General features: G+C 45.9%; 1 protein-coding gene across 1 annotated transcript in view; it reads right to left on the minus strand.

The window, feature by feature from the left end:
* Positions 1-1,774: 1,774 nt before the first annotated feature.
* LOC141467352 (contactin-4) overlaps positions 1,775-27,306 on the minus strand; it is a 252,592-nt gene continuing 227,060 nt past the window's right edge. Inside the window, exons 13-23 of the mRNA XM_074151834.1 lie at positions 17,617-17,792; positions 15,200-15,320; positions 12,572-12,730; positions 11,356-11,505; positions 10,125-10,195; positions 8,017-8,251; positions 7,230-7,345; positions 6,929-7,115; positions 6,306-6,418; positions 4,704-4,872; positions 1,775-3,597 (exon numbers count right to left, since the gene is read on the minus strand). Coding sequence (XP_074007935.1) covers positions 3,497-3,597; positions 4,704-4,872; positions 6,306-6,418; positions 6,929-7,115; positions 7,230-7,345; positions 8,017-8,251; positions 10,125-10,195; positions 11,356-11,505; positions 12,572-12,730; positions 15,200-15,320; positions 17,617-17,792 — 1,598 coding nt within the window. The 3' untranslated portion in view covers positions 1,775-3,496. The remainder of the gene's footprint in view (positions 3,598-4,703; positions 4,873-6,305; positions 6,419-6,928; positions 7,116-7,229; positions 7,346-8,016; positions 8,252-10,124; positions 10,196-11,355; positions 11,506-12,571; positions 12,731-15,199; positions 15,321-17,616; positions 17,793-27,306) is intronic.

The raw sequence follows: 27,306 nt of genomic DNA on the forward strand, positions 1-27,306 counted from the left end.
GTTTGTGATTTGTTTACTTACATTGTGTAACCCACCAGGGAGTTACCAAATAAACCTCCTGCCTGAAACCACCTCAACAGCCCCGGCTCTGAGCTCTCCGGCTGCCGACCACGAAGTTCTCCTGCTCCTGCAGAGCCCCTTCTACTCCCAAGAAGCCCCCCAGCCCTCAAGCTGGCCGGAGGTGGGGTTAAGCACATTAACGCAGAATAAAAAGTAAGATTGGACCCAGCAAGTAAATTGTTTGGGAAATGCTGAAAGTAACGGGGATCCCAGGTGCTACAGGCTAAAAATCATTATAATAAACGAGCCAGTTCTTATCTGGGTGAAATAACATGGCTCCCTCAAAATTAATGTAGCTCATTAATGTAACAATGTTTGTGCCTCAAATGTCTCCCCTGCATGTGTTTTTAATGGATTTGAGGTGCCCAACTTTAACACTCTAAAATCAGAATTTCATTACTAAAATCCTAAAAATGAAACTAGAGAGAATTCATTTACTGTGATGCATTTTATGTCACTCCTTCAAGTGGCCTAATAAATAAAGATTTCTAAAAATAATTCCATTCTCATTAATGGCAAGATATTGCAGAGATTAGTGCCATATATTTAAGTATATTTTGCATATTTTTGTAGGTTTGGCCACATGAAAGCGTGTGGGTGAATGTTCAGCACTTACTGGTGCGGGTGGCAGCAGCTGGGGTGTCCCCAGGGCGTAGGGGTGGTGGCTGGGGGTGTGTGTGGCAAAATGCTTTTAGTTTTCAGTGTCACTGATGAGGATGCACATCACGGGGACACAACGCAAACAGTCTTCGTTTCGGGCAACTTGCTGCCATCGCCAGGGGCCGCTCGGGAGCTCCGCAGTGGGACGATGCAGGGGACAGCCCGCGCTCGGGGCTGCGTGTGGCGTTTTGCCCTTCTTTCACCAGTGAAGCCATCGATCCCCAAACTCCTAGAGCAGAGTTCCCAGTTTTGTGCCTGGAGCACACAGAAATACTTATTCTGAAGTTGTTTTTTCCTTTAAACCCAGCTACAAACCCCACGGGAGCCTGTCCCTCGCCCACCTCTAGAGATGGCAATTTTAAATTTCATTTTTAAAAAAACTGAATTGTGTTACCGGGACGGTTTGGTTTTAAGCTTCATTGACTGCAAAGCGGGATATTGCTCCTTTGAAATGGAGAGCAGAGTCATACCACCCCCTAAAAATAAGAATTACAAAAGCAGGTTTAGCGATTTCAAGCAGTTCTCCCCAAAATCGAATCATAGGGTGGTTTGGGTTGGAAGGGACCGCAAAGATCATCCACCCCCTGCCCTGGGCAGGGACACCTCCCACCAGACCAGGTGGCTCCAAGCCCCCTCCAACCTGGCCTTGAACCCCTCCAGGGATGGGGCAGCCACAGCTTCTCTGGGCAACCTGGGCCAGGCTCTCACCACCCTCTTTGTGGTTTTTTTTTCACTTCTCCCCTCGCAGCGAGACTCTGAGCCACAGAGGCTCTGCTCTGACGGCACCAGCCCACATGGACCTGGAGAGGTGGAGACTCTCTGTAATTAAACATTATCCCCCCAAATTTCCCCAATTTTGGAAGCAGAATTAAACCAGAGATGAATAAATAGATATTTTTTTCCTGCCTCCATGAAGTTTTGACTTAAACCGACTCCTATTTTGTATCTTCCTATCAGGGACCACCCCAGCAGCGCTGCCTGTTGCCGTGGGGACATCTGTCACTGGGATCAACGAACCGTGGAGGAAAAACGCTCCTGGAAGACAGGTATCTTTACAAATGACAGAATATTTATTACCAATACCTTTAAAAAAAGATTACATCTGCTAGATCACTGATAAATATCATTTACACCGGGGAGAAAACTACAGAAGCTTTTTTTTTTGTTCTATTTTTCTTGGTTTTGTCGTTTTTTTGGGTTTTTTTTTTTTTTTAATATTTTTTTTTTTACATAGAAGTAACCATATCAAACTAAGAAAGGAACACAGCTTGAAATACTGACAATATTTCTCTGGTCAACACCCCTGACTTTTACACAAGTGGAATCCTGATTATGAGTTACTGAATAAATATATTTAGAAGGTCTAAAAGTTAACTGTATTATTTTGTAAGCAAAAAAGAGACAAGTTACAGGCAAATTCAAGCTATCAGGAAAAAAAAAAAAGAAATTAATAATAATAAACCACTGCAGCGCATTTAAACTTGAAAATTTTATAGAAAATTCCGTTGCCTTTGACTAGCGTTATCCCATCTGAGTGAACTTACAAAATTATCCCGTAGTAACAAACCGTCCTTCTCTTAAGAAGAATTATTTTGCTGTGGATATTGTCGTTTTCCGGCGTTGACTCTTTTATTTTGCCTTCAGGCCTCGGTGCAGAGTTTCTAAAGAAAGGCAGAATTCCCAGCAGGGAAGTGCCGGAGATCCCCCCTCCCCGCGGGACAGCCCGGCTCTCGCTCTGGACCACGTTTCCCAAGCTTTTTCTATCCTGTGGAGTTAGGAAGGATGAGGAGTGATGTCCCAATGCAGGTGGAAAACAAGCGTGTGTTCGGCCAACGGACCCAGGGCAGTTTTACGTCTCAGAGTCACTGGATCCTCATTTCCTTGGAATAAAATCCCCCGAAGTAAGGTGGATTGACCCAGGTTTGCAACCAAAGGGGGGAAACCGCGTCCTTCGCGTGCTCCTCCGGGCACCCGTCCCTTTTGTCACTAGAGGCAGAGATCGCATCTTCGCCGTAGCTTCACTCCTACCCAATTTAATGCTAATTATGATAAAGACAAAGCTATTTCAAGACAGTAACGGACCTTTACATGATGCCAGAGTATTAGCTACATGTCCTGTAGTCCACAACCAACCAAAGCTCATGGATTTTTCCAAGATTGTAGTGTTCTGAGCATTTCCAGTTTGTCTTGCTTAGACCTCGGAATAAAATATAACATCTTGTGTCTTACAAGCGCTTGATTTAACACAAGACTCATTGGAACTGCCAGTTAAGTGCAGCCGCATTTACCAACGGAATCTGGAACGGTTCTGCCGTGTAAAACTGTCCAGTTAAAGTTGCAGCCAATTTACTGAGAACAACTTTGAACTCTCCGTCATAAAGGAAAAAATTCCAAACGATATTTTCATGGTAATGTCGTCCATAGCATTTTAGAGCAGAGGAAAAATTAATATCTACATCATATGTTAACTTTAAAAAATTCTATAAAACACTAAATATATAATAAAAAATATGCATATAAGGACATATGTAAACTGCTTTGGTAACATCATATTACAGATGTTTTCAGTGCATTGCAGAGTTTCCAAGGAAACTTCAGACAAAGCTATATTTGCTTTGAGGAAGTACTGTATAATGCCATTCCTAAAGAAGCATAAACATTTTTTCCAGTAGTAAGATGTACTCAAACCACAATATTACTTAGTACTGGGTGTCTTCAAAACAACTAGCTAAATGTTGCTTATATTATAAACAAGGAGTCCTTTGTGTCATTTTTGTCATAAACTGGAGCGGGCTGTGAGCGATATCATGATTGTGCTGATGGCTGACAGTGTGCAGGCCTTGGAGGTGGAGGAGCCGGATCCTCTCGCGTAGGCGTCTGAGCAGAGGAGAGAAGGGGAGAAAAATCAGCCGGCGGGAAAGAGAGCAACGTCCCTTCACCCAAACCTCTCCCCGGGGGTTTTACTTCGGAGGGGAGGGGGCTCCGGGGAGGATGGGACGAGGAGCCTGGCCCCATCGGTCCCCTCCTCCCCTTCCATAACCTCCTCTTTACTGGGATTCTAACTGAATTTTTGGTTCCACTTAAAATTCCTGCCGCTGTTGCGTTGAGGCTCCGTTCACAATTATACGACTTCAGGGCCTGTTTACTTATTATTTTATATTTTTTACAATACTATATTCAAAGCTGTTCCTTATGGCACCAGCCTGGCAGGAGCCAGGTACCTGCTCCGTGGCCCGTCGCGTGGAGCCGAACAGGAGTCAGCCTGTGTCCCCGCTCTCCCGCGGCTGCTGGTTAAACTCCTCGGGATGGTTTATCCAGCCACCCCGTGCAACTCCGCCGGAGAGAATTCTGATCTCACCAGGGGTTTGGCGGTTTTTTTCTTACATTGCTGTAATTTTAATGCCATATTCCTGCATTGCAGAGGCGCCTGATTTAATGCAGCTTATAAACTGTGGCATTATTAATGGAAGATGGGACATGGAGATTTTGCAAAAGCAACGCCGTGTAATAAAATACTCCCCTTTCTGTTTGTTCTTCCACACAACCTCATTTCCCTAAATAAATATTTATGCGTCCAGCACACAATGGGATATGGCTATACAGTAGCCTTATAAATTTAAAAGCCTCTGAACATCGCATTTTGTATTTTGTTATAGTGAACTGCAGCGAAACAATATATTCAACATATACACGGGTCTGGAAGGGAGAGAGTGGGGAGTGTCTGGAGAGCTTCAACACAAATATAACTAGTTACGATGGTGTTTCTTATGGTTTAATCCTGACTCAGGATGAAACGAGAGCTACCGTTCCCGGGTCAGGCTGAGTCTCGGCTCCCTCCTGGGGGATGCCCAGACCCTGCTCCGCTTCAGGGCTCTGCTTCATCCCCGTTTTGGGGACGTGAACTGGGGTGAAACAGGAGGAGAGGGGCTGGGGACGCTGGCTCCCCGCGGCTCCGCACCCACCCCGCTTCCCCCCGTCCTTACTCGATATCTTTGGAATTCGGATTTGCTCGCTGCTGCTGCCGTCGCCCCCGTCGCTGAAGGGCTTGATCTCTATGATGTAGTCCTCGTCGAACGGCAGGGAGAGCTCCACCGAGGTTTTATTGGTTTCTATCACGGACGTGCTGCTCTGCCTGTTCCACCGGTACAAAACCTGCGGCGACGGGGAGAGAGAAAAGGAGGCAGAAAGGGCAGAGGTGCCCGTTGTTGCCCCACGGGTTCACGGGGGCTCTTTTCCTGCCCCTGACGCTCAGACCCGGAGGGTGATGCTGATGAGCAGCACCAAACACGGCACCGGCACCTGCTGAAGCCCCTCGGCGAAATCTTTAGCTTGATCGAGCTAAAATAAATCCCGAGGCTTATTTATAGAGGTCAGAAACTTCTTATGAGGAGTCTTCAGGAAACTGAGTTGGGGCATTTGCTGCAGCGCCACAAACACCTCCCCAGAATAAATGGCTTTTTTGAATGACCTTCTAAGATCTGGGAATTCTGCTACTTTAGATCATAAATTGTGACATAAAATACAAGATTTCCAGGAAAAAAAAGAAGAAAAATTGGCCATGTTTTGCTATGATTCAGGAAAGAAATCGATCTGGCTGTGCTGTCCTAACGGTAAATTAAAAGAGGACTTTTTGGAAGCCCACTAGATGGACTTTGCTTCTTCAGGCCGGCGAGTCCCTCTCACCCTCTTTCAATTGACTTCTTAATTTGCATTTCAAACCTAAACCACTGAAAAGTTGATCCAAACTGCTGAGCTTCATCTGAGGTTTTGACTAAAAACCCCGAGGAATGACTTATTTTTGATAATCCGATACCGTGCACCAGAGATACTTAAAAGTTGGTGCAGAAACCGAGGAGCTGGCACCGGCTGGTGAAGCCGCCGCCGGGTCAGAGTTTGAAGAAGCACGTCCAGGTTCTTCATCATTTCAAGCGCTGGTGGAAGACGTTTGCACAACTCAACCCTCAAGGCAGCGGCTGGCGATTGCGCACCGATGTCTTCTCTGGGCCAAATTAAACCCTTGTGTGAAGCGATAGAGCTGAATTCTTCCCAAGATTTCTCTCTAAATTGCACCCTATTAAAACTGCTACTAATGAGGATTCTCTTTCTTCTCCTTTTGGCTTTGCTTTCCGAAGAAAATGGGAGCTATTAAAAAAGCATTTTATTTATCTGCAATTAAGGAGGCACCTCCCGCCTTTGGAAGGTTTCCACCAAAGGCAGGAGACCAGTCCTGCGGGTGGGAGCTTCAGAGGAGGTGCTGAGGAGCAGGGGAAGGTCCATGAGACCCACATGGGGGCTCGCTGGGGCGAGGGCAAGTAGCCAGCATAGCGTGCTCACTCTCCATGGGTACGGACTCTGATTCTGGAGGAATGCTCCAGTTTTAACCCGGAAAACCACACAAGCGCCACGGAAAACACCTTGTCTGGCCTGACTATAAACCTCAAGTTGATGCTGGATTCATGGAAGTGTTCCCTACAGCCCAAAACCAGAACCCAGCGAGGGCTGAAGCTCGGTGAGGATTCAGCGCAGGCCCAGGGGGTGGCGAGGGGGTGGCCGTGTCCCCCTTCCTGCGCCGACAAAACACTCACCTTGTAGCCTCTCACTTCTGACTCGTTGTCCAGCGCTTTCACCTGGTCCCAGTTCAGTATGATCTTGGAGTCGGATGAATTCCATATGATGTTCCCGGGGGGCTGACTCGGCGCTAGACCCAAACACACACAGCACTGTATTACCAAGGAGCACCGATTCCCAGTTGGATCCGTCCCAGTGCCAAGGTGGCTCCCACCACCAGAGCTGAGCGTGCCCAGAGTCCTATCGCTCCGGAAAGCTAACGAGCTGTTTCACTGATCTGTGTCCTCAAGGTCACGAGAGGTGTGACACAACACAGGGCTCTAAATGAAAAAAGGATTCAGGCAGTTGCTCAACATGCCTGAGATCAGAGGAAAAAAAGCCCTCTTGAACGATGAGATAAATATTTAATTTTCCTGCACAGCTGTGATTCAGTTTTGCATGCTCTGCTTACTTAGCACGGGGAAGAGCCTCACAAAAGGAAAAAAAACAGGATGGTAAGTCTTCCCTGCACAAAAACCCGGCAAAGGAAAGTCTGACAGCTCCTTCAGACTCCAGAAAGCTCGAAAACGAGAGAGGGGGATGCTCTCGAGGCAGGAACCCTCCCAGGCAAGACCCCCCCCAAGTCCTCCCAAACACTCACGTGGCTTCTTGGTGGTGACGTTGACGGGGGCGCTGGAGGGGCCGGTGCCGGCCGTGTTGTAGGCCCTGACTGCCAAGTGGTAGAGCGCGTTGCCTCTCAGGTTGGTGACTTTGGTGGACGTTTGGTTGCCAACTGTTCGAATCCTTTTTGCGTTTTCTTCCTTTTCGTCGTGTCTCCAGCACCGGACCTGAGAAGCAGAGCAGGTACGCGGTTACCTCCAGCACCTCAGCCGCTGACCATGATGTATCTCCCCATCTCCTCCACGCTGATACCGAAGGGATGCCACATTGCGTTCCCATACCTCATATCCCTGTATTCTGCCTTTGTGCTGGTTCTCCCGAGGGGGAGCCCAAGAAACTTCAACGTCTGAGGCGGAGAGACTTCTGGCCGAAACAGTGCTCGGGGCTCTCGTCGGCTCTGGGTAGAGGAGTTAGAAATAAAATTAAGAGTTTTCCATTTTATGTTCAATTAGTCCCAAACTTCAAGGGATTTATTTTTTCCATTGCAGGAGAAAAGAGGCACGTCATAGAAACGTAGACTCATAGAATAGTTTGGGTTGGAAGGGACCTTAAAAGATCACTGAGCTCCAACCCCCTGCCCTGGGCAGGGACACCTCCCACCAGACTGGGTTGCTCAAAGCCCCGTCCAACCTGGCCTTGAAAACAAACCAAACTTCCCCATTTTAAAAGGATGGCCTGTCACAGCCCGTGCCAGGCGGCACCGCTCCTCTCCCTAGGAAATAATAAGATGTCATTACTAAACCCAACCCAGGATACCGTGTACTGTAATTAGGACAAGAGGGAACATTTTCTGATCAGTGGACATTAATTCATACTAAATCTCAACGGAATTCTTTCCAGATTACATATTACTTTTCCATTAATATCAAAAGATTTCATTACGATTAATGTTATTTTAATGACTATCAAAAGAATTAATCACGGCTCGCCATTTATTATAAATCAGAGCAAGGATTAGGTATCAAAGGATATGTCAAGGTGGATACTAAACCCTTTCAGACCCGGTCAGCCCTCCCCACGTCCAGTGGCAGGGAGGAGGGAAGTGGTGGGGTGGGCTCCCAGCTCTACCTTCCTCTGCCGAGTAGACGACGGTCACGGGGCTGAAGGACCCTTCCCCCTTGTTGTTGTACACCCCCACTTTGACCTCGTAGGGGGAGAAGGGCGGCAAGGTCTCGTTGCGGAAGACGTATCTGGCGGCGTCCGGGGAGGCCACGACGGTCTGCATCCAGCTGACGGTGCCAAAGGGGCGGAAGGCCACCACGTACCCGAAGCCGCCTCCGTTCTGCAGCTCTTCAGGCACGGTCTGTTGGGGCGAAAACCAGGGAGAAAGGACACTTTCAGCAATGGCATGCGTATATCTCTCCATCTGCATCTCTTGGCTATTGCTCTTGGTCCTTCTAAAGCTACGGTCCTAAGCAGAGCGCTAGAGACAGGAGTTGGCTGGAGTCCTGCTCCACACCTAACCCGAATTCATCCCACCTCGTCTGTGCCAGAGCCTTGCTGCTCTGCCAGCAACCTGTAGCCAGGGGAGAAAGCATCATCTCCAGAAGACACTTCACCTAGGACTTAATTCATCTTCTTAGGTGCCCACCTTCCTTCACTGACTCGACAGGGAGCCTCCAGTAACGATGTGAGTTATTTCAGAGGCTGAGGTTTGGTGGGGTGAACCACGGACATGGTTCCTGCTTTCCCAAAACTCATGAAACTGCTCCCACACCTTTGGAGTCCCATGTGAAGCCCTGAAGAAAAGACACCCCGGCAATGGTCCCTTGCTGGCCCAGTGCTACACAGCGACCCAAAGCAGGTCAGGCAACTATCCACAGCCCATACGACATGACCTGTCTATGACAGAATCATGGAATCATCTAGGTTGGAAGGGACCTTTAAGATCATCAAATCCAGCCATCGACCCAACACTGTCAAAACCACCACTAACCCATGTCCCATTGTCACAAACGTGATGGAGCAGGGCAGGTAAGGGCCAGGTAACAGCCAGAAGAAACAACCTGTCACCTCCAGGTCACTTCTGGACACGCTGACACTTCCTACGCTCAGACTTTCAGCCCCCTAAAAGCTCCATCAAAACCCAAAACTTCAATGTATTAAACCAATCTGGAATTAACAGGACCCTCTCCCGCAGATGCTCGTGGTGCTCGAGCACGTGCAGGGGTTACTTTTGGCAAGTGCTTTTTGCTCCATATTGTAAGGCTCAAAAAATGCATCAGACCATACAGAAAAGGCCTTTGGACATTTAAAAGAGTAAACTGCCCGTTCCATCAAAATACAAATTATATTTTGTGCAAATTACGACTCAAAGTCACGGCTGATGTTCTTGCCATGTGTGTTCTTGAAACATATTGCAGTATCTTTAGGAGACACAGCGTAGCTAATTAGTCCAATGGAGGAGGAAATTTAGCACATTGAGCTGTGCGGTAAGAACAAAAACCCATTTATAGTTTTTTAATAACCTTAAAAATATCTCTGGCGATTCATTCTGCCAGCTTGGTCAGAAATAGTGCTAAGTGGAAGTGTTAGCACGTCTAGTGAAGTTCATTATTGGGAAAAATATGCCAGCTGCATCGCATCATAACATGAAAATACAAGCAGACAAATGACTAAAGTTCTAACCCCGGCTGCTGTAAGGAATACTAAACATTTTTCATCTCTGTATCTGCTCTTGCCGGCTTTCATTAGCAGGAAGGAAAGCCAGCGTGCAACGCGCTGGGCTAACTCTTAGCTATTTGCTGGCGTATAACCTGGTGTGGGGGTAAGGGATGGAGCTTGGGAACCAGCCACAATGCTCAGCCAGGTCAGGACGTGCCATCCCGGCCTCACAGACTCTGTTCCATGCCTCGGGCGGTTCCTGCCAGTCCATGTTTCGCTGTATCCGTAGGGAGGTGCTGAGCGAGGGGGAGCTGAGCTCGTCTGGAAGCAGCGATGCACAGCCCGGTCCCCTGCACAGGACATCTCTGCTGGCTTCCTTGCACGGGGCCTGGGTTGGGAGAGGGGTTTAGCTCAATTTAAATAGCTTTAATTTTAATAAAAGTTTTTATCATGCAATTCTGGCTTTTTTACCACCAACTGAAATCTACAGAAGCTTCCCTGGGGCCTGGGGGGAAAGGGCGCATCTAGATGAGGACCCTATTGATTTTCCTTCTGGTTTGGACCCCACTTACCTCCCAAGTAATGACCAGCTCAGACTTGCTCCCTCCGCCACCGCTGACGTTAGCCGGGGTCACTTCGGGAACTGCAAAAAAAAGATTCAGAAGATGCACGTGGTGACTCTGAAAGCAGGAAAGCGCATTGAAATGGAACAGACCTGCGCAGCAGCAGGACTCTGCTGGCCTTCCCCTGCTGGGTACCAGAAACGCTATTAGGAAATGACTAATTTGCCATGGCAAATAGCAAATTAAAAGTATGTCAATAATAGTATATTAAAAGTATGTCAATTAACTTGTGTATTCAGTCACTAATTGTTTAGTTTAAACATTTATCTTCCATAAAAAAGGCTTCTATTTATTTTTGTATTTCATATTCTGTTCTAAATGCATATTATGGGCTAAAACAGAACGGAGGAGCCACCTACCAGGGGCTTCCTATAACCAAGGCATGTAGCCCTGCAGCCACCACGCTGAGCTTACACCCTGCCATGACCCCTTTCTGCCACATCAGAAGATGGGGACAGCATCAAGGACCACGAAAGCTCTCCAAATTTGTAGCTTGTGCTGGATGGAGTCCCTGCACACAGGCCCTGCTGAGGATCACCATGAAGCTGTGCCCGCAGCAGCCTGAAGACACGATGTGGTTCCAGGAGGTGGTGGTATGTCTGGGAGAGGGCTGCAGAAGACCTTCAATAAGCCCATGAAATGATCCAATCCCTAGGGCAGCCCACGGTGGTTTATCCAAGGCTCATGGCCCACAGGGACAAGGTCCAAGTTACTTGGAGAACCACAGAAGGCCCCAGCACCAAGGGCCTGATGAGTCTCCAGCCGTGAAGATCACACTCCTGTTCTCAAGGTGCTGTGGTCTGTGCTCCAGAGTTTCCATCACATTGATCATGGGAACCCAGAGGGACCGCTCTCAGAGTTCATCTCTCTCATCAAGGAATACTGGGCAGTATTTTCCAAAAATCCTGCCCAAACTCCTTTCTTTTTTTTTTTTTTTGGAAAATCATTGCTTTCTGCAGGAAAAGGGCATGAAGTTTTCCTACACATCCAGGAGGCATGGAGCGAGCAAAAGAGCCCATCAGGAGCTCCACAACTTCCCCTGCCTTGTCTGCACACACAAATAACACGCCATGAAGGAGGAGACCAATGGGTTCCTCAGCTTCCTCCAGTGCCAGGTGTCCATTAGCACTGATGAGCGTTTATTCAGCCAGATTGAACTCAGTTGCCCACCACTACTTACGAGCTTCTTCAGTTCTCCTCTTCTCTGAAGGCCTGCTGGGTTCTCCAATCCCAATCAGGTTAGCAGCCACTACTCGAAATTCATACTCAACCCACGGGTTCAGACCCACCACCGTTGCTGTGAAGGTCCTACCATCGATGATCTCTGGAACTGGGAGACAGCTATGGGTCAGGAATTCAGTGAAACCCACTCAAAAGTATTAAAGATTGCTCAGAAAAGGTCACAGATATCCGATAGCCTGAACAGTGAGGGATTAACGTGAACACAGAGTAAGGATTGGGAAACCTTTCCTCATTTTTCTAACATTTTCTTTACTGCAAAGTAGTAAATGAGATGGCATGAAAACATTGTGCTTTTAGCACAGAAATTCCTGTTATTAAAGAGCTTCCCCTAAATTGTCACTTTTTGAAAACAAAGTGTCAAGACAACAGGTTTAAAGGGTTGTCTTTATTTTTCTGTTTCTAAAACACAGTGTTCCCTCTATTTAATGGTTACTGGAACAAAATTAACCTCTGACGGAAAGAGCAATTACATCATGGGATTTTTCCCTCTATCAGGAAAATAATTCTACTTAAAGATAGGCCAGATGACACGGCCTGTCCCTGAGGGATGTCTTTATAGACCACAATTACTGTTGTATATCTCCAGTGCGGCAACAAAAGATAGGAATTCATTCTGTTTTTCCTTAAACATTCATGAGAAAAATGGATGAGTAATAGCACTGACTGGACCCTAAATCTTTGGGTTGCCAAACTTGAAACTAGTTAATAAGACGAGTGCTCTGCAGCTGGTGAAATTACTTTTCAGAGAATGGTTTGGGTTGGAAGGGACCTTAAAGCTCATCCAGTGCCACCCCCTGCCCTGGGCAGGGACACCTCCCACCAGACCAGGTGGCTCCAAGCCCTGTCCCACCTGGCCTTGAACCCCTCCAGGGATGGGGCAGCCACAGCTTCTCTGGGCAACCTGGGCCAGGGTCTCACCACCCTCACAGCAAAGAATTTCTTCCTGAGATTTCATCTCAATCTCCCCTCTTCCAGTGTCAAACCCTTCCCCCTCATCCTGTCGCTCCACTCCCTGATCAAGAGTCCCTCCCCATCTCTTCTGTAGCCCTCTTTTCCCTTCAGGGTGCAGAGTTTCTCCACTTGGCCCATGCGTGGGCCCCGATGGAGGTGTTCTCCATCGGTGGAGCTCTTTGTGGACCAGGAAATGGACTTACCTGTGCTCACTGCTTGCCATCCCACCGAGAAGGGGGTCCTTGCCTGTACGACATACATTGTAATGGGGCTGTGGTTGTCTGCTCCTGGCCTCCAGGACAGCTGGGCAGTGGTGTCGGTGATTTCATCTATCGTCACAGCTTCTGGGGGACCTGGGGGACCTGTTGGAAGGATTACAGGAGAGGGGGTGCTTGGAGCTTTGCAGTGGCTCAAGGAAAGAGCATTCCGGTTGTCTTCTGCTCAGAACACGGAGAAGACCCTGCAGAGGAGGGAAGCTGGGGTTTAGGAGCTCTCGTTGCCTTGATGAGACTGGGAGGCACTGGGGGACAGACACACAGATCCTCAGCTTCACCCACAGCCCCCAGCTGCCTCCAGGTGAGCAGCAGCACCGTGGCAACCCTGGGCTACCCCATGGGGCAAGGGACTCGGGATCAGCTCTGCCATCCCACCTCTGCTGCTTTAGCACTGGCCTATGCACAAGGAGGATTTAGGCTGCAGCTGGGATGCACCCAAAGGTGGTGAAGAACGAAGGACCTGCCTGTAATTAGCATCGTGTCCGAGTGTGGACCAGCATTTTCTGCTTCACTGCTGGGCTCCTCTGAACCGGTAAAGCACCGTAGGACATACCCATCAGAGAGAGGACATCTCTCCTGTATCATATGGCCATTAGTGTCCATCGTGGTACCTGAGACGAAGTCTCTTCCCAAAAGCAAACTCTCTTGCAATTCACTCTGTGGACTAAAATTATTCTCATATGATATTCAGAGAGCTGGACACGTGTTTAAGTATCTAAAATACCCCGAAACCTTCCAATATCCTGTCCTGAAAATGAAAGTTTCAGCAGGTCTAGCCAGATTTAATTTCTCAGAAATTAAAACTTTAAATTGTTTTGCTGGGGGGGAGCAGCCACGCAGCCTCCTGGAGCGCTCAGCTCCTTCGGTCCCCACCGCAAGTTACACCAGAGAAATGAAATTTCGTCGGATCTGTCACAAATTACTCCTCCTGCTTGGCAGAGGCCAAAACAAACTGTTTTCACGTCATACCTTGGAATAACCGTGGTTATTCCCAGCATTTCAGAACATACTTCTTCGCAGGGTGCAGGCGAAACACACTCCTTTGCAGGGAAAAATTATCAGTTAATGATTTAACAAATATTTTTGGGCTGGTGACAGACACGTGCTTGTGTTCTGGTGGCGTGAAAAAATCCCATCCTGAAGAAGCTGGGCTGATCCCTGTGTGCTGGTGCCAGAGGTTACTCCTCTGTGCCCTTGTCTGATATTCCCTGACATAAAAAAACCCCGATTTTTATGCTAGTATTTAAGCTCTTATTATTTTGACGTAACTCCCATATTTTAAAAGACTCCTCAGAATTATTCCGCAGGCTGTATTTAACCACCAACTATTCACCTCTCCCTCCAGTCTCACAGCCCAGGGACACTTCCCAATTTTTATGCAGTGGGTGAGATGGTACAGCCCACAGCGGTGGCACCATCGGGCTGGAGCCGTCCCTGTTGACGTCTTCAAGGAGCGATAAGATCAGCTGATGATCTGCCATCATCAAGGGTCGTTTTCTTATGAGAATTTCATGTTCCTCCTGGTTGTTTACACAGTCAGCGCTGAGGAAATTACCTCACCCAGGCGCCCATCAGCAGGCTGTTTTGAAATGTTTGTGCGAAAAGCAAAAAAAAAAACCTTCATCTGAAATCACGCTGCAGAGAAAACCCCAGAGAAATGGGGAGGAACCTCCAGCGCCCAGCCCTTTGTACAGCACGAGGCTAAGAACGTCGGTGTTCACACGCCTATGGGGAAATGTGGTGAAAAGCACAACGATATTACGAGGATAACAGAAATGCCCGGCTACAGACAAGGGCACGCTCCTCAGTGGGAGTTCAGGGGCCAATCTCACACCTTTTACTCTGGCACAGCTACGATAAAGGGAATTTCCTACTTCTTTTTCATGCTCTCCTCCTTTCACCGAGTCTCCTGAGGACTTACGTTACACGGAGAACGTGCAAACTGGTTTTGCTGGGGTCTCCGAGAACTGAGGGTGGCAGGTACCAAAGTTTGCGTTTCTCAAAGCTAACGAGCAGGAAAATACACATCATATTTATTGTAAGGATCCAGACTCAGGTTAACTAATTGCGTCTCTGTTAAAAGTCCTACCTACAGATGACCTGTGTATGGTAATTAATAGATCTTGAAATATCAGTGAAGCTACTAAATCATGTTTATTCTAGACAAGGAACAATACTGCCGGGCAGAAACGCAGTGAATAAGATGGGGAGTGTTTCCGCTGCTCAGCTCATCAAATAAACGAGCTCACTGGGTGAAGGTTTTGCATTCAGGACACGAACACGCACGAGTGCGTTCATCTGTGCTGTGTGCCCGGTGTACGAGTCCGTATGTATGAAAGAATCTTTACATGCACTGCTGGAAAACGTACTGTGAAATCCAGCGTCTACTTAGAGCTTATTTCTCAGATCAATTACAAGATGCTGGGATCCCAATGAAGGTCTCCCGAGCCCAGGAATTGTCATTACCAGCAGCGGAAGATAGGAAGGTTAAAAAAAAAAAAGAAAAAAAAAAGGAATTTTACAAAAACAACAACAACAGTAACAAAATTCAAATACCTCTTACAATCAGGTCTGCAGCAGCCGATAGCTTGTCCACACTCGTTTGCACCATGCAGACGTATTTCCCGGCATGCTTCAGCTGGATGCTCCTGATCATCAAATCACCGGCTGAATCCTGCTGATAAAAGTAGGGAAAAGTGGTTACAATTACTTTTTAATGAGCGCTAAACATCATTATCACATGAAGGACACTGTGACTAATGGATTTACTTTACACTGGCTGATGAAAACATTAGTAATGCAAGCCGTGGCCTATTAAAATTATGTGAGTCTGCCTCCAAGATAAGAGCGGGAGCGTTTCTAAAACGATGGCTCCTACAAGGGGCAGGGGAGCCTGGTTTGGGTCCGTTAAGCAGTTTCCCCATTAAAACGTTGTGACAAAGCTGATGTAGGGGCAGGTTCACTCCGATTCCCCCTTTACCTCTCCGGATATCCGATTTACAGCCTCTCTGGTATTCAGCTGCCCAAGTTGTGTCCACATCTATTTCCTAAGTGAAAACCAGCCCAAATTATGAGACATCTGCAATAGTTTCACGGCTTTGTATTACGGCCAGCATTTTGATTGCCCGGCGTTTTTTGTGCTAAAGATCATGAGAACAGCACTCTCCGAGGAAATCTTGCATCACCTAACAGCGGTAATTTGTTTTCCAAACGCCAAGTGCATGTCTGATTAACTGTTGAATAGAACTAATTAGGTTTCTGTATGTATGGGAAGCTGAAAACTCTCTCTAAATTTTTCTCCAGACACAAAGCATTTGATACATTAGAAATCTCAGGGCAACCTTGTGATTGTGGCTTTCTGACTGAAGAATATTAATAAAGTTTGTAATTTTAGCTTTGCAGGCCAATCAGGCGCGGTGGCCGGGAAGAGCCGTCGCTGCCGATGTGCAGCCCTTAGGCATCAATCTTTAAGTCCATCTTTTAATGATTTTTTTTTTTTTTTTTCAGAGATAACAGCAAGGTTTGTAAATTGTTATTTCCTTTTCCTTTCAGCATTAAATTTCACTCCTGACAAATGCAAACACGGGCTGTGGGTCTGCCCGAAACCCAGCCGAGCACCCGGCTCTGTAAAACCTCCCGTAGAGCAACATGCAAAACCCTTCCCAGTTTTCTACCTCTGCTGAAAATTTCTCACCTTTCTTTCTTTCTTTTTCTTGCTACCTTCACCCAATAAAAATGAACAAAAATTCACCAGGAAGGATGAGAAAACTTTTTAAAATTGCAGCTAAGTTAGAAATTAAACTCCCCAAGTCCTGCCTAACACACAACAGGCTAAATCTGAACTGCAAAGGAAAATGTTATGGTTACAACGGAAAGCAACCTTTTTATCTGTCTTCAAGACACTGCCTGTGAACTGGCTGCTCCTTTTTCAGCAAAAAATATTTGGGGATTATTTTTGGTCAGAAGAATGGCAAGAGAAGCCAGGGCAGGTCTGACAGATGTGCCACCTCCTCGTGTGAACCCCCTTTCTAATAGATGGCATCCGGAGGTACCTCCTATAGCACTGCCCTTCTCTGAATCCCAAAATTCATGCCACAACATCTTCAGGAAATCTAAAACTACTAGAAAACAACATGCCCTTTATACCTGAGGTAAAAGTAGAGAAAATCAAGAAGGGAAGGACTATCCTGGGCACTCTAACCTTGCTGCGGGCATTCTTATAAGAACAGTTTGGGTTTGAATGGACCTTAAAGACCATTGAGTTCCAACCCCCCTGCCAAGGGCAGGGACACCTCCCACTAGACCAGGTTGCTCAAAGCCCCATCCAGCCATGTTTCCCATAAACACAACCAACCCACCCAAAGATAGCAATGTGACATTGCCAGGAAACATGCACAGGCAACACTGGAAAGAAATGTCACCTCTGACGGTTGGTGATGTTCATAACATGCAGGTTGTTTTGTGTAGAGGAAAAATACTTATTCTAAGTGTGTGGTCACAAGAGGAGGCCACAGACGGAGACAGATAAACATGCCAATAAACACTGCCTGAACAAATTTGAGGATATCCTCTGATTTCCTGCTACTTTCTGCATAAATAACAAAGTTCCATAATTGCTATATTCTACATTTCTTTTACACCCAAAGAAAAATGATTACAGACTTCTTCCTTGAAAGAGATGGCATTTTTTTTTGCAATGAGAGAACGTATTTTAGGTCCTCTGACATACATCCCGCTGCAACGTGAACGCATCGTTCATGCGAGCAGATTGAACTCATGTCACTAAGAAAACATAACAATTCTACACCAACTATAATAAAGCATTCTACTGGCAATGTTCATCTTCTCAGTCTGTAAGACACAAGATAACATCCACTATTAACTTAGTCGAGTCCATTCCTTCTATCAGTAGCCCTTTTCTACGACACCTATTTTTACTGCTGTGAGAAGATTGCTTTAGTATTAATACTTACCCCTCCAACTCTTTCAAAGTGATCCCCATCTTTTTCAAAGTCTATCAGGTGTCCATTAAATGACCAGGTAAACATGATATCCAGCGAGTGATCGTGAGACACCTGACAAGGCAAGACAATGCTTTCTCCAACAGTGACATCCATGCTGAAAGGGGACACCATAACCCGGGTTGCATCTACAAACAAAGGGAAAAAAAAAGGCATTAATCCTGTCCTTGTCGGAAACAGAGAGCTGTGGAGCTGAGAAAGATCCCAAGCAGTGTACCACAACCACAGCGTTGCCACCAGAACCTGAAAAATTTGCAGCGATCACTTAGGAAGGTCCTTAATGCAACAAGTGAACTGCCACAGTTTTGATTTTATCCTTCAATACCTTTCTTGTTCCTGTTGGATTGAAACACTATTAATAAATAAACACCTCCAGAATCCCCTTCTAGCCACCATCCTGATGAACAAGGAAAAAAGGCTGGAAAGAGAGCAGCAGATCTGAAAGGCTTGCTTAAAATTTTTGAAAAATATTGGAGATAAGAAGATTTAAATAAAATCATCTCTAACTTCAGAGATTTGTTCATCAGCCATACACTGCTCACCGTGGTTACCCAAAAACCTGTTTTGTTGTTCCTAAATTAAATGCTGTCTTAAGAAAACACTCTCAATGTAAAATCAACTGGAATGAAGTATGTTATTAAAACCAGGAGTGATATCTGCTTGGACCTGGAAAGTGAAAGACCAGACTATGATTATTGTTGTATGTTATGTTTGTTGAAAACTCAGTGCTTGTTTAGAATATTGGCCATGTTCTCTGTCTAAAGGATGGTTTTACACTTGAAATTCTGGTAGTTTTCTCTGTGTGAGGAGGGTCCACGCATAGAATAAATATAAGTGATGAGTGATACCAACCAAACCTTTCACACCACGGAAACCCAGCGTCTGCCCCAAGAAGCCAAGTCCTGTAGTGGTGTCAGACAGAGGATTTGGGGGCAAGAGGCGGCTCTGGGTGTAGTAACTCCTTTGCCTGACGCTCAGCTGGTTTGGGTCAGGTGGTAGGTCAGACTGACTCACCTTTTAGGACCTCTGTGGTCTGAGATGGCACTGGCCCATTGAACAAGAACTGAGCAAGTATTCTGAGGAGGTGAAGCAGAAGAAAACACAGTATTTCATAGAATCATAGAATGGTTAGAGTTGGAAGGGACCTTAAAGATCATCGAGTTCCAACCCCCCTGCCATGGGCAGGGACACCTCCACTAGAGCAGGTTGCTCAAAGCCCCATCCAACCTGGCCTTAAACACTTCCAGGGATGAGGCATCCACAACTTCCCCGGGCAACCTGTTCCAGTGCTTCACCACCCTCACAGTAAAGGATTTCCTCCTAATATCTAATCTAAATCTCCCCTCTTCCGATTTAAAACCATTACCCCTTGTCCCGTCACTACAATTCCTGACAAAGAGCCCCTCTCCGGCTCTCCTGTAGGCTCCCTTCAGATATTGGAAGGCTGCTGTGAGGTCTCCCCGGAGCCTTCTCTTCTCCAGGCTGAACAACCCCAGCTCTCTCAGCCTGTCTTCATAGGAGAGGTGCTCCATCCCTCTGATCATCTTCGTGGCCCTCCGCTGGACCCGTTCCAACAGGTCCATGTCCTTCCTGTGTTGAGGCCTCCAAAGCTGGACACAGTATTCCAGGTGGGGTCTCACGAACGCAGAGTAGAGGGGTAGAATCACCTCCCTTTTCCAAAGGAAAGCCCCCAAACCTGTGGGTATCTGTGACGCAGCAAGTTCTGACTGTTAAATACGGGCAGCAGCACGTACCAGCTCCACCTTGGGCTTCAGGACTAATCCCTTATTCACAGCTGAAGTTCACATGGATCCTTTACCACTGGTTTAATTGTCTATTTTTCACTTCAGTCGTGCGGTACAAGCAAAATGGTGGCACAGAAAGATGAGCCATGACACATTATGCAGACTTCAGCTCCTCGTCTGTGCCCACGAATTCCCTCTGCCTCTAAAGTTAACATTTGTCTTTCATTTCTGTTGACAAAAATGCAGTAATTTTTTTCTATAGGGCCTCAGAGGAAATGAAAAAGAGAAAAATATCGCTTAACAATGAGACCAAAAGTCTGAAAATCATATACAGATAGATATTTTTGCTTATTCCAAAGGTCTATTCTGCACAGCTGTTGTGCTGAAATACTATGAGCAATATTCATTCTGTGGTACATGAAACCAAAATCTTAGCTACTTCTTCCAGGGGCTATTGGCCAAATGCCGAATTCTCTGCTAAAATAATAAGGATACAGCAACAAAGATATGCACCGGGCAGAACTACTCACCGAAATTCAGGGGATGCGAAGCTGTTCCTGGCTTTTCAAAGAGCTTAGCAAGTGTAGAGGAGGTGCTGAAAAAGATTTCATCGCTGACTATACAGGCTTCAGATCAAGTCCTTGGGGACTTGGCTGTATTACCTTCGACGAACTGAATTCATCTATATTTTGGCTTCACTTCTAACAAAATAGAGTAACTCTTAGCACAACCACAGTAGATGTTATGAGCCTTAATTAATTAATACAAGTAAAGCATTTGAAATTTCTCAGGTGTAAGCAGTGCAAGTGCACGCTACCAAAATGTTTAAGTATTGCCGAGACTGAAGACTTTGCTTTTGTATAAGTGATGTATCAACTGGAGCATCCCAAGCGCAGGATGTTACAGAAATGCTGGCACTTGCCGTGGGGCTCAGGCACAGAACCACTTACTGAAATTCCTTTCAGCATCAGAAGTTCATCCTCGGCCCTGCTCAAAGCCTGTATGAAATATTGACGAAGGACTTGACTCTGGGATGAAATGGGTGCCTCCCACAAAGCCCTGAGCTCTCCTACATGAGATGATGTAGGAGATGATGTGTGTAAGCTGCGGTCCTTAACGAGTCTCAGCACCGAGGGTTGGCTGAGGAGCACGTGGGGCTGGTGTGCTGACCTCCACGCACTAGTGGTTTCAGCTCCACAAAGAGAGACAGGACTGGCTGGTCTGTCACATCTCCAACCAAGGGAAATAAATGCACGTCTCTAACATAATCCATGACTTCTAAAGCATAGGGCTACAATTAGTAATTCTTAATAACTTGCAGTGGCCCTCCCCAGCTTTCCTGGAGCCCCTTTAGGGACTGGAAGGGGCTCTAAGGTCTCCCCGGAGCCTTCTCTTCTCCAGGCTGAACCCCCCCAACTCTCTCAGCCTGTCCTCACAGCAGAGGGGCTCCAGCCCTCCCAGCATCATTGCGGCCCTCCTCGAAACAGTTCAGGAAAAAAATAACTACACTGTTCAAGCAAACGTATTGAGTAGGTGTCCTTTAGGTATAACAAACACAGCGACAGGAGATGCCTGTGCTGGGATGGACCCTCTGCAGACTGGTTGGTGACTGTCTGTAGGTGTCACTGAAGGCTCAGGGAAGCAGGAAAGCTCCCTCCCACCCTTCCTTCCGTGACAGAAACAGCACTTTTTTTTGTTCTACACGCAGTTTTCCCTGCACGCCAGCCAGGCTGGCAGCTCACGGAGTGGCTGAGCTCACAGCTCGGCATCAGGACCCAGAGGGTCTGAGCATCGCGAGAGCTCCTGGGGATGGTCCTCTCCCCGAGCAGACCCACACTGCTGCACGGGACAGCTCTGGACACCACCACCAGCAGCAGCTGAGGCTATCTGAGCTCTTCTTACCTGCTTTCGTCCTGTGTTACATCCCTTAGTTTTACTGCTGCAGCGTATTGGTGTATTTCTGACTATTTGGTCTATATTGCAAAAGATTTTCACAAAGTTTTCTTGCAGGCTTTCAGTCTGTTAGAAGAACGGGAGCTGAGCGGCACTTCCCATCTGCGGGAAGGCTGTAAATTGCTTCGCTTTCATCCCTCATCCCCTGCTAAAGGGAACCCGTCATTAGCCGTTACTGCTTTTCGCATCTCATTTCGGGAAGCTGTGATGCATTTCCGAGCTGCAAACCAGCAGGTCGCAGACATCGCGGGTACGGTCTGAGGGTAACAATTATCCAATCTGAAAGGAAAGCATCCCACCCTGATTCTCTATTGATTGGGCATCCATTAGGAGGGATTACTTGTTTAGGATAAACAGCTTTGCATGGCTGCGTTTGCTTGTTGTAACTCACGCAGCGCTGTGTGGTGTCATATTGATCTGGAGGACGTGACACAGTGGGACACAAATCTGCAGTGGCACGACGTAAGTGACATAAAATGCATCAGAGACTTGACGCTCAAGAGATAATGCTTTTTTAAAATAAAAAGAATAGGTCAGTCCAGAGCGTACGAATATCCTTTGAATGACACAAGAGGACAAAGCAAGGAGTGATGTCCCATATATTGTGCCCATCAGCAAGACTTCAACTGACCGAAGGGTTTTTTTTCACCGAGAGATGGGCATTCCATGGCTCCTTGGCATCCCCTTTCCAAACGTGCTCCTTTCCAGTCTGGCTGAGCCGTGGAGGCTGCGTGCTCTGCTCCGCAGGGAAGGGATTCAGCCACACTAATAACCCCAGTGTCTCTCATTTAAGGATATCAAAGCGCTTAGTAAACAACGAGATGTGCTTTGCCCGCCCTGGCTGCAGAAGGAATATAGAGTATTTTACTACAGCAGAAGATCGAACTGTAATGTGCTCCGCAGACACAGTTCCTGGTGTTGGCCTTGAATGGGTGGAGTTGAGCATCTCAGAGACAGATTCAAAAAAGAGATAATGCCAGCATTTCTAATGCTGGTTTCTGAAACCTGTGTGTCTAATACCTAACGGCTTTTTCAGACATCTATCCTGGCAGAGAGGAGGAGGTCAAAGGAGAATGAGGAAAATGGAATATTCAGGTTTTGACATATTTATCCAGGGGTAAAAAAATGAAGAAATGAGAACTCCCTCCTGAAAAACTAAATGGTGCCATCATATTATTACACTTAAAAGGGAAATTTTCCAAGATTTTGCAAAGGCTGATCCCTTTCTTTCTTCTTCCAGCCTTGCCTATTTCACTTCATTCAAGATTTGTTTGCTGCCAGGTTTGGTTAATGGAAGCTAATGGAAATTTTGTAAAAGATCCTCCATGGAAGGGCTGCAGCGTTTGTCCCTCACCCTTTACTTTTTTTGCCTAAATAGGCAAAGTATCTTGTAAATATTCATGGTGTTGGAGGGGGAATTATGTGCAAAGGGACACAAACCAGCTAGTGAAAACTGCAACAGAAGAAACACGGACTGGTTCTTCAAATGGAAAAAATAAAAGCAGTGTTTGTTTTTGCTGAGGGATATGTACATTTTCTTCAAGTACATCAGAAGTATTAGTATCCTGCCTATTATACTCGCAGGGCACGTCTGAGTTAAACAGCAGCGAGCAGCTCGGGGGCGTAGCGGCCAGAGTGGGTGCAGAATGCAGAGAGGAGAACACTGATCCCAGGCTGGACAGGAGGAGCCCGTACAGACCAGAGCCGTTTCATCAGGCGAGGCTCTGCCTCTCTGCATCACGTTCCGCGATAGGAGCACGCCAGGGCATCTGTTCGCTGTTTAGTGAGAGCCAGTGTGGATGACAAGGTAATTTCAGGTTCAAGCATGAATGCTCAAGTGCAAGAGTTTATGTTCAATTACCAGATGCTTCAAACGAGCAGCAAAGACAAAGGCGAGCGATGCCAAGCGCAGGCGGCGGCATCCAGCGTGAGGGAAAACAGACAGGACGCTGCTTTTCCTGGGGCTGAATTTCCACCCACGTTTCTGATATTCCTTACTCAGATCTAGGCAGATAAGCAGTAGTTTCAAGTTTGATTAACCATCTAATTACCTAGTTCTCTTCAACAGCCAGTACTGTTGCAGTGTTGAAGATCTACCTACATTTTTTGCTTCTCCGCAAAAACCGTCTCATGTACAAGATTTTAAAACAGGTTTTTCTTGTAGATAAACTGTAACTTGAGTATTTGGGATGCACTTTTTCTCTTTTTGGAATACCAGCACGTTTACTGGTTTCATTTTGCTTTTGATCAGAGGGAATTAATAAATGCATTGCAGATCAATGTCCTCTACTTGCAATGACATTTTACATTATTGTATTGATTTCGAAGCAAATCATGTCTGGAGATAATAAAAATCAATCTTGGAGGTAGAATCATCTGTTTTCTATGAGCAACCAAAGAATCAAAGTCCAATATATAAATACTCAAACGCGCTCTCATGTTTCTTTCTCTTCTATTTGTGAATGAAACATTTATCCAAGACCATAAAGTCAAAGGCAGCTGAGATTCAATGAACCAAACTTCTGGGAGCTCTCGGTGCTCTGGGCACCTTCCGACACCATGAGAAATGCTGAGAAGAGGAAAATATGACCCTGAACTAAAGAGACTAGTAACCGGTGAACAACTAAACACATAGTAAGAATTAGCAGGGCAAACTACAGGCACCTGAATAGATTGTCTGAGTACTTTATGGGGCACGGCCAAAATTAAGATTAGAAAGAAATGAGGAAAGGCTAAGCATTTACAATATTTGGCCTTCACAGTATCACAGACGTAGCTGTGATGAGCCACACACACGCTTTCAGCAACAGGCACATGGTTCTTATGCCAACGTAACTCTTCTTTTCCACATAATCAGCTGTTACGCGTGTGCTCTCGCAAGACAAGTAACTGATTTATAAGGCACATTTCTTAACAGAAAATTCTGCAGCACTTGCAGCGTCCTCTGGTGTGCAATATGCTAGTTCAGCCTAATAAAATGTAATCTTATTAAAAGCAAAAGGGACACTGTCAGTTTAGAAAAGGGAATTTAGGACCGGGACTAAAGTGACATCTCTGATTTTAAAAATATATGTGGTTAGTGGTCTAGATCTTTCCGCGCAATCAGGCAGGACCGATCGTTGGCAACAAAGGCAGCGATCCATGGGCATGTATTTAACAGGGATTAAGGAAAGAAAGGTGGAACATCTGACCTTTCCTGGAAGAGCGGAGACTCCCATTCAGCAGCACACACGGTTGAGCTGGACATTTAGGACGTGCTAAAATTGCTTTCCTGAAAGAGGATCCTTATCTTGCAATTTACTTGGCTTAAATCTTGCCGTGTCAGAACCAGGGCGGTGTGGAGGGATGCAATTATTTTTAGATAGGTGCTTCAGCACGTCGTGCAAACCCCATTCTCTTCGGCAGGTTCTGTTTTGTGTTAGTGTGGGCGAGGGTTTGTTAGGAGGAGAGTTTAGATGTTGGTCCTCATGACTGTGCTCCTCAGTGACCTATCCATCCAGCTGCCAAAGATTCCCTTTCAAGAACAGCAGTTTCCTCCTCAGCTTCATTCAGAGCAGAACCGCAGTCGAGGCACCAATTATTAACATATTTCTTAAACCGGCACTGAAAAAGAGCTTCCCGCAGATTGAAAACTGTCTAAACTTGATGTAAGAGTCTCCCTCCCAGGAATTAATGCCTCCCACCTCCCAGACAGGGACCAGGCAGTCAATCAAGGGATTGCATTTCTGCATACTCAAATACGCCTTCTTTGTGTGGCTGAATAATAAATGAAGGTTAATTTAAATCTGAAAACACATTAAGAATGGAATTGCATCAAAGGATACTGGAGAGGGCTGTGCCATTATAGCAAATTCAAAGACAAAATATATGAAAATATATCCACTCCACTGAGAGTACAGGGAGTGTTACTTAAATAACAAGAGGGCACAATACTTCATTTTAACCTCCATTTTACCTAGTGCAATGCAATCTCATCAAATCAAGCTCTCTCCATACAATTGTGACAAAGAAAATCATATGTAATGGGGCTTTGGAAATGACAATCAAATCTGTCACTCATAGAAATGTGTACTTGCTCTTTATGGCAGCACGTTACAGTGCCTGATTACACTACAAAACCCAAACATCCCTTCCCCACCTCTTTGCATTTCAGCCTAAAATAAAAGCCACTTCACTTCAGAGGTGTCTTAAACGAAATCGGTGTATTTGAGAAACGATTGAACCCTCTGTGACACACTTAACAGATAACCCAGTGAATTCAAGGTGTCACCTTTTGTGGGCTATTGATTGCAACTAGCTGATATCCGTCTTTTCAAGTATGGAATAATCTACTGTCATTGCAAAAATGACGGCCATCTTACAGAGAAGGTTAATCAGATACAGGAGAAATCATATCTAATCTTTGATAAATTGCAAGTCACTCCAGGATCAATCACGATTCTCCTCCTAACACAAGCCACAAGTAATTGGGCCACCGTAAGGCCAAGCAGTTTGCCGTGCAGCCCGGGGACACGGTGGCCAACAGCATTTTGCCCCTTTGAACAGTTCAGCTGCTGAGACGGTTGACTTATGGGGCTTTTAAATATGTTTTGAACATTAATGGCCATAAATAAAAATGTTTCCAAGAGAAGCAGAGCAGCATTAAGATGATATGCAGGCATTCAATCTGCAAAACTATGAAGCGACTGGCAGAGTCTTTGCATTTTTATGGTATAGTGTGTGCTTTATGTCTTTCCTACCCACGTTCTACGTCTGTTATCTACACCCTCCTCATCAGGAACAAGATGTTAGGAATTAGCTGACATGCAAGAATAAATCCCAAATTAAGAGTCATTAGGAACTGATGCCCCTTGAGCTGTCAAACTTAACAGAACAGCATGAAAATCACTAGCTGGACTTTCCAGCTTCCAGGTGAATGATCCGTAGCTTAACCAGCCTTAACGTCACCCAGATCAAGGCTCACATGTGTCACCAATGTCTGGGGATAAGCAGGTCTTGACGTACAGGCTAGTTATCAAGCGGCCCAAGACACATTCACCTTCCCCAGTACCTGGTGTGAACGCAGTCCATCACCATTCATACCACTGAGGGGAACCAGATGGGAGAACCCACTGGTACCTCTGAAAACAGGGGAAGTTTTCACTATTACATTAATAAGAAACCAGGAAAATTTAAGATTATTCTACTTCATTCTTAATGTGTTTTAACTTGGTGAAAACAAACCTTTGCACTAAACTGCTGTATTGATATATTTACCCACAGTAAGTAAAACCCACATAGACACTGTAATACAGGTATCTATATAAATACCATTTTATACAATAATGTAATCTGCAGGAAGACACAATACCTCTTGGTTCTCAACACAATTTTTTCTCAGCAATACTCAATACCTTATTATTATAATCAGACTGTACTTGCTATAGAGCCACACGCACACACACAGACCTAGAGGATGTCACACTATCATTTTATATAACCTAAAGTAAATGTATTTCCATTATTATACGCATGTGTGGCTGTGTATTTTCAGGGATGTCCCTAGCTTAATTCAGGCACTATCTTTTTCACGTTGGGATTTTGGCTCTCATGTGCTGCAGGAAAAAATACAGACCCCCAACTGCCCTTAGGCTGTATTATAAAACCAGCCAAAGGGAAGCACCTCCTTTCATTTGGTCAAGCGTCAAGGCCAACAGCAGTCACTTTTGTATTTGGTTCTAAGGTTTTTTGTCTTTGTTTTTCCCGAGAATTTCAATTTGCTGCAGAATAAGAGCAGCACTGGATCTAAGATTTTATTTCAGTGAGATGAGGCTAAAGATTCTTGCTGCAATTAAAAAGGAATTTCAAACATGTAGCAATTTTTTGCATGTTTTGCCAACTTCCTTCCCTGGCCCCTGTAGGATCTGTCTCAGGGACAGTGACAGGAGAGACTTTACATAGGCCA

The sequence above is a fragment of the Numenius arquata genome, chromosome 8 (assembly GCF_964106895.1).
Source record: "Numenius arquata chromosome 8, bNumArq3.hap1.1, whole genome shotgun sequence".
NCBI classification, from domain to species: Eukaryota; Metazoa; Chordata; class Aves; order Charadriiformes; family Scolopacidae; genus Numenius; species Numenius arquata.